At 39.4% G+C, this 12,455-nt stretch overlaps 1 protein-coding gene across 6 annotated transcripts in view; it reads left to right on the top strand.

Moving 5' to 3' along the window:
- The window catches only part of LNX2 (ligand of numb-protein X 2), a 57,368-nt gene extending 46,844 nt beyond the window's left edge, over window positions 1-10,524 (top strand). For all 6 annotated transcript variants that reach the window (XM_033052748.1, XM_033052753.2, XM_033052751.2 and 3 more), the window contains exons 6-10: window positions 1,030-1,176; window positions 2,967-3,144; window positions 4,846-5,077; window positions 6,749-6,907; window positions 9,702-10,524. In XM_033052748.1, the coding sequence (XP_032908639.1) occupies window positions 1,030-1,176; window positions 2,967-3,144; window positions 4,846-5,077; window positions 6,749-6,907; window positions 9,702-9,837 (852 nt within the window). In that variant the 3' untranslated portion in view covers window positions 9,838-10,524. The remainder of the gene's footprint in view (window positions 1-1,029; window positions 1,177-2,966; window positions 3,145-4,845; window positions 5,078-6,748; window positions 6,908-9,701) is intronic.
- The last annotated feature ends 1,931 nt before the right edge of the window (window positions 10,525-12,455 follow it).

Raw genomic sequence — 12,455 nt, 5'->3', positions numbered from 1 at the left:
GCACAACTCATTTTCTGAGTGTTCAGAAAAGGGCTATTTCCAATGTCTGGTTATGTTCTGGACACAAATATTACCCAAAGCTTGTTGCACCGTGACATATGACCCTTCTGTGTCCCTACAGGAAAACCTTTACTCCATGCCTTTCCCCCAGTCTGTAAGGAAACAGATGTAGCACTTTGCTACTTCCTGCTGATGGGGTGTTGGTGAAAATGGCTTTTTTTAGGAAAGTTGGAATATTCCAGTGGTATATTCTATATTCTGTTCCTGCAGACTAGTGCAGTCATCTTTAAAGCATCCCGTAGAGAACTCTGATACAAATGACAAGTAAATACTTGTTTCAGGAAATAATTTCAAGAGTTTTCCTTGCAGTGAAATGAAGATAACAACAATCTTGGGAATTGTAATTTCCCAATTGCTTTGGGAATTGTAATTCCCAATTTTTGTATACAATGATTGGAATTTAGCATTGGGTAACTTTTGAGGTGTGGCTTTACAGCAATAAAAAGAGTTGATGTTTTATTAACATCTGAAACTGAGTCTCCCAGTATTCCCCAAAAATCCAGAGTATGATGGTTTGCTCATGTGTAGCATCTTTCTTGCAAGCACCTTTGGGAAGTTCCAGAGGTGTTCAGAGCTTTAGATCAAAAGCTGCAGATCTTGGAGCTATCACATAGATATTTCTTCCCTTTATTGCTGTATGTTCCTGGAGTTCACAGAGGCTGCAAATGGAATGAGGTGAATTTTAACATTTGAAGCTTTGTAACACAAAGTGAGAAATGGTCCTTTTGACAAAGGACTTTTAGCTGATGTAAAGGTAACAGGAGAGCTGAAGGAGGAATGTTAATTTCCCCTCCATTCTGCGGGGAATTGCAAAAAGAAGCAGGTAAGGGAGTGTGCACTCTAAAAAGGAACTGGAAAGCAAGGTCTTCTGTAGTCTTGTTTCACATTCTGTCTTATGTTTTCCTCCCTTTCTAATAATCAATATCCTGTTAAACTTGATGGTGTCTGATGACCTAATGTATTAAACAGGCAAGCGGGGAGAGAGTGAACTTGATCATCTCTAGACCCCTGAAGTCACAGACAGTCAGCATTATCCGTGACACCGGGACTCACAACAGCAACTCACACCAACACCAGTCCCAGCAGCTGTTTCACAGCAGACCTAACTCACATAAGGTTGGTGCTTCTCCTTCTGAAAGGGAAAAATACTGGTTTATTCATGTGGTGGTGTGTGTAGCAAGAAGAAAGGATTATATATGTTTTTTAATCTAATTAATAAAAAATGGTGACGACTTGCAAGTGTTCAAGTCCTGCATCACAAATAGGAACAAAAGATACACAGCAGGTTTTCTGTTTATGTTCTTGGATTTTCTGACTACAGTGAAAGAAGCAAGTTCTGTGAGCTCCTACAGCTATAGTTGTTAGACCTTGTCTAAAACAGTGGCTGGTCCACCTGCATGGAAGGGCTGTCATTCAAGACTGTTAGTTACAGTTTTTGTTGCTGCTGTGCTGGTTGTGTGGTGCCCACCATCCAGCATATAAAGAGCATGTTGGAGGGATGTGTCATCTCCTTCGTGAGTCAACAGTCCTGGCTGCAAGACTGCTGAGTACTGCAGGGTCTCAAGCAGAGAGAAAGGCAAAATGAAAGAGACTTTCCTGAAACTAGTATCAAATTATTTGGAAGACCTGCAAAAATAGAGCCTGTATTTGAGATGTTCTTGTAATTAGAAAAATACAACTTCTCACTCTTAAGAAGTTGACTTCTGTGAAATAATTATATTGACCATGTCAATAAATCCATCTTTCCACCTGTCTACTCTACTTGCTTTGCTATTTAGCGAAATATACTTCTGTTGGGATAACTTACATGTGTTGATAGTATTTTCTTTTAAAAGCGGGGATCACTTCAGAAAAGAGCAAATGATTGGATCTAGAAAGGTTGTTTTCCTCCTAAGGGACAAAGGTGAAGCTCCTGAATGCCATGGCTGTGGCTACAGGCCACAGCACTGGGTCATACCCACACAGTCAGCAAGAGCCAGTCAGAAAGAGCAACATGGCATTGGAGGTCAAAGAAGACAATTATGTCATTTTTCAAGAGCAGGTGGGAGAGTATATACATATAAACACTTTGAAGAATATCCCATGTTATTTCTTTCATTATTTTGGATTCCTTGCAAGTATTCTGTTTATTTAAGGTGTATGTGCAGTGGTTTGAATCTTTTACTTAATAGCCTGAGGGAAAGGCTTTGGCAAATAAGATTTACTTTGATTTAGATTTAGATCTCTTTTTATGGGGCAGAACTTGAGTCAAGCTTGAGTCTTCATTATAATCATTAGGGAGGCTGCCCAAGGTACCCATTACAAGCCATTAACATCAATTGGCCTTAGTTGTTGCTTTGGAAGGTTCTACGTACCAGCTGAAAAAGAGAACAGGATTCATAAGAGCTTTAAAGGGTCTCTTAATGTCATCAAGAAAACATGTTTTCATTTCTTAGGACTTCTTTGTAGTTCTGGGGCATATTCTGCTGACAAATGAAATAATGCTGATGTTCACCAAGAGATCAAAAGATTTGTATCTGGTTTCTCTCCAGACATTTTGGCCATAGGGTTTTGTAGTGCAGTCCTAAAATTTGGCCTCTTCCAGTGTAGGATGTTAAAAAAAACTAGAGTGAGATTTCAAAATGGGCCTTTATTATATATTCTATTCTATGTATTTCTATGTTTAAGTATCTATGTCCATGGGGTTTTTGTTGGTGATTTGTGGGTTTTTTTGGAGGGGGCAGGGATCTGACTAAGAAGAAATCCAACCAAAGCTGGTTTCTGCTATTTAGTCCTTCTAAACCATTCCATTAATGTGCCAAAATGTGGCTTTGGGGTGTATTTAGTTGTTTTGTTCTGGTTTTCGGTTTTGGTTTGCTTGGTTTTTTTCCTTAGTTTTAACAATGTTATTTATCCTTATTAAACAGGATCTCTCCCAGTGTGTTACATGCCAAGAAAAGCACATTACTGTGAAAAAAGAGCCACATGAATCTCTGGGAATGACAGTGGCAGGAGGCAGAGGCAGCAAAAGTGGCGAACTGCCCATCTTTGTGACAAGTGTGCAGCCTCACGGGTGTTTGGCAAGAGACGGCAGGATTAAACGAGGTGGGGTTTGGCTTCCCTGGTGGCACGGCTACCTCTGGTTGCTTTTTGATCTCTACATTCTCTGGAGTCAAGTGGTGTCAAAAAGTCTTCCCACAGATGTAGGAGGATGGTTATGGATGATTTTCTTCATGATTCAATAATGGAAATACAGTATTTAGTGTTGCACTTTCACCTTCTGTGGGAAGGGGATGTTTACAGCATGATAGCAGGGGAAGTGGATAAGATCAGGAAATGTATGGTTGAATTCTTTAAAGCTCGTGATAATCCCCTGAGCTGAGGGTCTACTGTGATGCAGACACATCCTGTTTTTGTGTTAAATTTAGTGGGTTGTACCACATCTCTGTCCAAGGGATCTCTACTCCCTGGTATAATATCTCAACAGCAGAAAAGCTCTGATGACAGGCCACAGCTCACCCACACAAAATTTGCCCCAAAAGCTACATCAGTGTTAATTGTGGTTCCCAAAAGCTTTCTTATCCTCTGGGACAGCATAAGTTTGCTGGTTTTAAGGGGTGCTGCAGCACCTGTTCTTGTCCCTTGGCTTTGTAAAATGGCATGAGGAGGTGGAGGTTAGGCTCAGCATAGGTGAAGGCAGTCCTGCATAACTGATAACAAAGCATTTGATGATTAGAACATATTATGTCATATGTGAATCAGACTGCCTATGGGATCTCTGCAATTCACAGTTCACAGAATTACAGAATGTTTCAGGAAAGAATTTAGGAAAATCTTCACAGATTGTACATTTAAAAGAACAGTGTGGGAGCATCCTTCTATACTTCTGAGAAAGGGAGATTTACACCCACGCACCAGCAGGTACACTTTCTTTTTCTGTACTACTATGAAAAACACACTCGATAGAAGAATCACTATTGTTCTTTCATTGTGTAACATTAAAGTAGCCACTGAAGCTACTGGGAGGAAAAACCTTTTAAAAACTCAGTCTCATACTAAATGTGACCCAGGTGTTTGCACTTTTGATCTGGTTTTTCTGGCTTTCATTGGGGCGACATGTGAAAAAGGAGTCTGCCACTGGATAGTTAATAATGTTCTTGTTTTCATCCTGAGGCTTTTAAAAAACATAAAACTAAAATTGTGGAAATCTTTTTCTGGCATTGACTCTTTCCAGATTATCTTTGTAGGGATGTTCCGTTTCTTTCTTTGAATTTAACTGAGTTTTGTACCAAAGTTTCCAGTAGTTCTTGAATTCCATTTTCTTCTCCCAAGTAACAAGTTGTTAAAATTAAATTAATTAAAGCACTCTGTGGGACCTCACCTGTCTACAGTTATTGGTTACTTTGAGTTGCCTGCATTGTTCCTGCCATCATTCTTCCTTCACTTTTAAAGTTAGGGTGAACCCAAGGTCCACACCTGGAAACAGTTGTGTCATGGCATCTGCAGTAGCAGTTGCAGCTGAGCTGGTGAGGTACTTAAGTAATTTCTACTTCAGATTTTCAGGGCAGTGTACATAGGAGTCACAGTATGTGTTATGTGGAAATAAATGACACTGATCCAACTTGATACAAGCTCAATACATGAAAGTTTCACACAGACAATATAAAGGCTTCAGAGCTATTAGTCTGTTAGTTCAGACTGTTTCAGGTCCAAAGACTCCAGTATGGAAGGGAACCCTGACACGGGAGGTGCTTTGGGTGGGCAGGACTGTCAGATTGATGTGCTCTCCCTTGTGCCTTTGAACAGGTGATGTGCTGCTGAACATCAACGGCATTGATCTAACCAACCTGAGTCACAGCGAGGCCGTGGCCATGCTGAAGGCTAGTGCTGCCTCTTCAGTAGTTGCCCTGAAAGCCCTGGAAGTCCAGATTGTAGAAGAGCAGCCCCAGGCTAATGACGAGCAATTGAGTACCATCAGTGAAAATGAATACGATGCCAGCTGGTCACCGTCATGGGTCATGTGGCTGGGACTTCCAAGGTACAGAATTAATTGATTAAGTACTTACTTAGGTGTTTCGAGCTAAGTCTTGCAAGAGACATAAAGAGGCAGAGATCTGCTTAGTTGCAGCACATCTGCCCTTGTTTCTGCCTGGCCATCTCGGCTGTATTCAGTTGGCAGTGTGCTTATGAAGTGGGCTGTGAACAGCAGTGTTTCCTTAGGAAACTCGAAGATGAATAGAGTGGATTTATCCCTTCACAAACGATAGTAACTACCCATGTGGAATCTTCTGTTCAGACACAATTAATCTTTTTTACTGTTTTATTGTAATGTAACTTTCTATAGAGTATCTAAAACCAGGGCAATTACTAATAAAACCACAAAGTATATATCCATCTGTCTCTTTACTGCTACCTGAGTTTATGCGGCCAAATACTTAACTTCAGAATGTTGCATCAGATTTTGTCTATTCTGACAGACTCTTGACATGTCCTGTGCCAAGACTGTAGCCATGTAACTATAGGCTCACGTGGTTTTTTTCCAAGAATCCACTACCATCTCTGCCAAACACAAAAACTCTTAGATGTTTGCAGCAAGCTCTTTCCCCTTAACTACTCTGCAAGCTGCTCGACATCACTTCATTTGTACTCCTCACTCTCTTGAGGCTGCAGCTGTAATCTCATTCTGGCATCACATGTTATCAAGAAGAGCTCCTTCTGCAGCTAGTAGAGTTGTTAACTTCAGTCAGGGCATGCAGGTTAATTCCTTTCCCTGTGATGGATTTAGCAGGTGTGTACTTAAAACTGTAAAACCACAACACGAACCAGACAGACTAGAAGCAGAATACAGCTGAAGATAACCAACCATGTATTGGCCCTCCAGAGGTTTTTCTTTTTCTGAGTTTAACTGTCAATTAATTTATTTTCTATTAAGGTATTAATGAGTAGTCTCAATAAATGGCTCTTTTTGGTAAATAGCTACATATGCCCATGCATGGCTTCTAACACTATGTTATGCATTGTGCTTTAAAGCAGTGTCAAACAACAGTAAAGAATTTGGTATCTTTTTTCAGAAAAGTTAATTTCTATGTCTGTTCTTTAAATTGCAGTCATTGCCAACTTTGCTGGCAAGACTTAATTTTCACTAGAGCTGATAATATATAGCAATACAGTTAGTGAAGTGTGATCTGAATTATTTACATTCTGTGTAATAAAATGGTTAGTCATTTATATTTTCATTACTGATAACGAATCAGTACAGAGGTAATGAAGATTGTGCATGTTTTTTTAATTTTTACTTAAAGCAGAAAAGGCTTAAACTGGCTTGGGGTGGAAGACAAATGCTCTGCATTTCTGACTTGCAAACTGAACACATCAGGTATTGATTTTCCACCCACATTGTTGCCACCTGTGAAATCCCTAAAATGCAGTTCTATTGCAGTCAGTTTGCAGAGTTAACTGTGTTTAAGTAATTATTCTAGCACTGCATTACTTCTTTTAAAACACTTTTCTGTCTCAAGACTGTGGGGGTGTTTTGGTAATTGGTTTGAATATTACAAAATTACTCTGGGAACAGAGGTCTAATCACTGTCCCTCCCCTTCTCTTCCACACTTAGCACACTTAGTGGTAATGATGAGATAGCAGATGTTGTGCCTGCTGTAGAACCATACATGGCTTTTTCTCTTGTTACCCTGTGCTTCCATTCCACAGCTGCCTGCATAGCTGCCATGACGTGGTGCTGCGGCGGAGCAATTTAGGGAGCTGGGGCTTCAGCATTGTCGGTGGCTACGAGGAGAACCACACAAACCAGCCTTTCTTCATTAAAACAATTGTTCTTGGAACTCCTGCCTACTTTGATGGAAGATTAAAGTAAGCCAAAGTAACAATGGGTGAAATAATAATAGTAATAACGGCAACAATAATGAACCACTTTTAAATAGTTATGTGCAACTAATTGCTTAAGGAAATGCAGTGTAGCATCTTGTGCTGCTGGATCATGCAGCCCTGTAGTGCTTTGCCTCCCTCGTGAGTAGGATGCAGGGAAGTAACACAGGGTGTTTGTGCTGGGGAAGGGGCATCTCAGAGGTGATGGCATCTCCTGTGCTCCTCCCCAGCTGTGCTGCTGATGTCACCTGCTGTGTCCCTCTTGAACTCCCCTTTAGGCCAAGAGACAATGTGCACTGTATATGTGCAGAACTAGGTAGTTTTTGTCTTCCTACAGAACAGCTAAAAGCTAGAATGTCTGCAGAGTAGGCAAAACCACTTTATGCTTTCACATAGCCTTCTAAAGCCACTGCTGGAAACTGGTACTGAAGATGGGTGCTGCTGCTTTAATAGAAAGGCAAGAAAGTAGATGATAAAGCTTTCTGAAAAGATTGTTAAGGGACCAAGTCCCCATGGCATTACCCTGTCGTTAGTTGGCAGGTAAGTCACTGATAAATGGAACAAGTTCACCAGAAGCCCCTGAGATGGTGGAGCTGGATCACTTGCCCCACAAGGAGAAGGCTTCAGGGGCAGCCAGCAGCCCCTTCAAGTACTTATCTGGAGATTAGGAAGGAGACAGAGCCCAGGCTTTTCAGTGGTGCAGGGTGAGAGGATGAGTGACAACAGGAACAAATTGAACAAAAGAGCTTGAGACTGGTTATGAGGAGATACTGTTTCCCCATGAATGTGGTCAGGCAGTGGCATAAGTTGCATAGTCTCTGCCCTTGGAGGTTTCTGAGACTGCTGGGTAAAGCCCTAAGAGTCCTGGTCAGAACTCACAACTAACCTTGCTTGCAGTAAAAGTTGGGCTATTGACCTCCTGGGGTGCCTTCTGACCATAAAGATTAAACTTACTCATTACATTTGGATGCAACCCCCAGGTTTAATATCCAGATACACATCTTAGCCTCATGTAGGATTAGTTCAGAACTAGGACTTAAAATTCCCATTAAGGGTTCTCTTGTTCATAAACTTGATTTTTTGTGAAGGTGGCAGTCAAGAATATGCAACTTGAAGTTTTGTGGCATGATTTTTACATGCAGATTTTCTTACAAAGTGACTTAAGAAAAGAATGTACTTATGCCTAGAGCCTTGACAGTAATTGATTTTTCAGTTCAGTGACTAAATAAATGAAAAAATAACTTGGCTGAACACAAAATTACTTTTTTTTTCCAACTGTGGAACAGTTTGGATTAAATTAAATATCTCAATTCAACTCAAATAATTTCAGATTGGGGATTTAATAATTAGAAGTCTTCACATAAATGGAAATTCAAACATAATTCCTAAGAAGAGTGGAAGAATTATCATGGTCACATTTACCTTCTTGTAATCTATGGAAAATATTCTCTTGTGTGATAATGTGATATAGTACTCTCTTTTCAAATGTACTGTTCCACTGAAAATACGGACTTAAAAACGGCCATCAACAAGAGAGAGCCCCTTAGAACCTGCATCTTGAGTTATTGTGGGGCAGGTCTCTTCTAAAGCTGTTCTGTTTTGTTTAAATTATCTAAATTTTAGGCTGGAGAGAAAGGGAGTAAGTAACTTTACAGTTCAATAGTTTAGAACAGTTTTCTGCTTACATGATCTGTCTGGAGTGATTTTATAGAATGACTTCCTCAGAAAGGCTGTGGGAGAGAGATGTCATTCAGTGAACTGTAGCACTTTGGTTTGGGTGATGGGGTTCCTTGGTTCAGGCAGAGAAGGAGTTTTGAGTGCACATTTGAATGGTGTTGGTAACTCTGCTTCCTCTTCCTCTGCTCAGGGAAAAGACATGGGAAAGCTCAGGAGAGCATCTTTTTGCCACCCATTTTGGTGCCATCAATACTTGAATGGATCAGTTTCAGGAAAAGTCCTGTTTCATCTCCAAATCACATTTGACTACTCTGGGGAATGTCACACACTGAAGTTGCAAAACAGAAGTGTTTAGAGAAGGAGCCTGCTCAATACAGAAAGAAATTAGGTGCATTTTTTAAGACTCTTGAGGTTTTTAAAAACCAGAACTTACCCACTTCAAGGTGCATTTCCTTGGCCAGCAAATGGCACCCTCACAAATTTCTGTTACCCATTTCAAAATGCAGAGATGCTGCAATTGAACCATCTGCTGAGGGAGATTTCAAACCACATGGTTATATTTGACAAAATTATAAGCCACTGAAAACAAGGTTCTTAGTTGGAATGTGGTTGGTTGGTAACCATAAGTATCTTTACTTACACCTCCTACAGTGAAGGCATGTTTGGTGTAAATGTGTTATAATCCACACAAACAAACAGAAATGCTTCTGTCATGCACATGCTATCTCATCTTTTCTTGACTCCATTAGGTCTTTCCAAATGTCTTTTCTCATGTTTCTGTGCAGGTCAGCTCTTAATGCAGAACTATCTTGGTATTAGAATTGAAGTAATTTGGGAATTTCCCAAATGAGTTTTGGATTAATCCTAGAATAGTTGGAAGGGACCTTTTAAAAGTTATCTAGTCCAACACTCCTGCAAATGAGCAGGGGCATCTTTCAGTAGTAGGACAGACTTCAAATTGAACTGCTTTGGGAACTTTAGTTGCACTTTCCACCCTGATGCAAACGTACCACCACAGCAGTGAAGTGCTGTTTGTTGGTGTGTGTTAATTACTGCAGAGTAGGACTCATAATGTGTTCTCTTTTCTTCTTGTGTTTTCTAGGTGTGGTGATATGATTGTTGCTGTAAACGGACTCTCCACAGTTGGAATGAGTCATTCTGCGCTCGTTCCCATGCTGAAGGAGCAGAGGAACAAAGTGACTTTAACCGTGATTTGCTGGCCTGGAAGCCTCATATAGAGTTGTGAATCACTTTGGTTCAAGCAGCATCTTTTTCTAGATAGCTGGCACAAAAATCTCCTCTTTTTTTTCCCTATTGATACAGCTGGTTAAAAGCAGGGCCAAAACTGCTGTATTTTCCTTTTTTAGAGGCCTCTCAGTCTACTGTACCTGTTTTGCCATCCTGAAATAGCTATTTTTGTTTGCTGTGTCTGTTGCTGACACAAATGCAAATGTATTCGCGCTCACAGAGAAAGCCCCACTCAAATATGGCTGTCATTGAGCTTTTCCCATCAGGCTTGTAGGGTCAGCAGAAGAACTTAGTGGTTCTTTGGGTTTCTCTGCAAAGCCCTCAAGTTGTATTGTGGTACATAAATGTAACATTCATTTGCCCACTCTTCCTAGCAAAGAGAACGTGTGTCCATACCCGAATGACACATCTGTCTGCTGCTCTGAACCAAAACCTGTTTCCAAAGGTTACATCTCTTCCTTTCCTAAACTTTTCCCTTTTTGATTCCATATTTTCGGCTGATTCAAGTATTCCATCTTACTCATCAGAAATTACTTGGTCCCCCAAATTTTTTTTGCAGGGCATCAGTGTTCATAGAAAAGTAGGACAAAAGCCTGATATTACTAGAACTTTTATAAAGTGCAATAATTGGACTCTTTGATAGGAAACTTTAATATATTAGAGTTTGTACCCTATAATGACAAGAAATACAGAAGTAATTCCCATTGCAATGCTGGCAAGGATTCATGTGCCCAAGGTCGCCTTTGAGTGAATGGCTTGCAGTATTAGACTTTACTTTACAAATGAATGTTTTGCTATGTCAGAGAATTTTGATGAACATTTTTATGAAGATCATTTTTACTGTTTCTATTGTAGTTGTCAGCTCTCTTTATTCAAGTGTGGAAACAATACTTTGACTTGTACTTTCTAAATGAGAAAATTATTTCCAGGGAAAAAAGCAAGCTATTAAGAAAACATATGTTACGGTTTACAGGTGAGCAGGCTAGAAGGAAAGCTTTTTGATTTCAAGTCCAACTGCAAAATAAGCTGCAAAGTTCACTTTTAATGTCACCTCCTGACAAATGTGCAAATGCCTTGATATCAAATGCTGAAAAGATCTCTTTTGCATTTCAGGATATTTATTTTTTTTTCCTTTAGAGAGCACCTGATGTTAAGTTGTCAGTAATACTGTTTGTCTTGGATTGTATTTAATATTTTTACAAACTAACCTGTAACTTCTAGACTTTGCCTTTCCATGGTATTTGCAGGCTAAGCACCCATTGTTTAAGAAAAGAGGGGTGGAGCACAGAAAGAAATGTGCTGACCTGGAGCTAACCCTGTGTGTTGTCAGTGTTCTCAATATTTGAAAAGAGCTTCATTTATAAACCAGGTTCCCTACCTGAACTGATTTTATGAATGACCTCTGTATTGTATTATTAATTACCAGAGAATGTATTTGAGAGTCACAGCATATTTCAATTGTGAAGCATGAACTTTTTTTTCAAGCTTAGCTGGTATAGTATCAGGGCATATTATCGCATGTCATTAATTCCAGTAGCTTTGTTTTCAAAAGAAATAAAGTTACTCTTTTGCAAATTAAAAAAAAAAAAAAAAAAAAAGAAAAAGGAAAAAAAAGAAAAAAAGTGAAAAATCTCTCATGAATGGTTCTGTTCCTCTCTGTAATGTATACTATTGGTTTAATCTCATAATATTAAAATACAAAAAAATGTCCTCTCCAGTATATTACTGTAGTAAGAATCCTTGTTTCTGAAGCAAAACCAAATTTATTTGATACTCTTAACTGATTTAAGAACCAGTTATCTCCCATCCCCAGATGGTGTTTAACTGTATGCTTTGCCCTTAATGCAGACTTTTTTGTGAAATACATCATAGTGTGTAGGCTTTAGGGAAGTTTTTGACATATGTACTAGATTTAGTGTTTTTTATTTTAAAAATTACACTTTTCATTCAAAATCCTGCAAAAAATATTTTTAGATTTTTTTCCTTTTATATGTTAAATGTAACAAAAGCATGGGTTAGCTTAAACTGTGCAGTTTTGTTTCTGTGTGCTGTAGCTTTTGATCAAAATATCTAAGCGATAAAACTTTTCGGAATAAATTCGCTTCCTGAATCATTTTTCCCCTTTCTCTTGTAGCAGCATAGTTGGGTTTGGTTTTCTGTGCCTTCTGTTTTAAATTATTTCAAGATTATTTTTTTCCAAATATTGCTATCTAATTGTATGGTATTAATGAAGGATGAATGAAAATAAAAGTTCATTCTACACATTGTAATAACTCAAAAGTATTGTCTCACTCTTTGCAAAAGATAAGGGGAGCTCGGTGCAGACTTGGTTTAAAGATAATTTTTTTCCTCCTGTGATTTAATCATAAATTACAGTTAGTGAATGAGGGTATGCTCATCCCGCCAGGGTGACATACCAGCTGTTTAACCATTAGTCCCAGCACTGAGAAATGTTTCTGAAGTGGAGGTAAGATCTGTGCTTTATGGTACTTTGCCACAAGTAGAGTTTCCTCTTTCCCCCTCCCTGCCAGCTGGTACTGATCAGCTGGAGGATGTTTTCACAGCAGAGGCTTGATGCAAGGAGACAGTCTTGCTGGAAACATCAGTT

Source organism: Catharus ustulatus, chromosome 2, assembly GCF_009819885.2.
Source record: "Catharus ustulatus isolate bCatUst1 chromosome 2, bCatUst1.pri.v2, whole genome shotgun sequence".
NCBI lineage: Eukaryota > Metazoa > Chordata > Aves > Passeriformes > Turdidae > Catharus > Catharus ustulatus.
The sequence above is the reverse complement of the archived record's forward strand: the minus strand, read 5'-3'. Positions and strand labels throughout refer to the sequence as shown.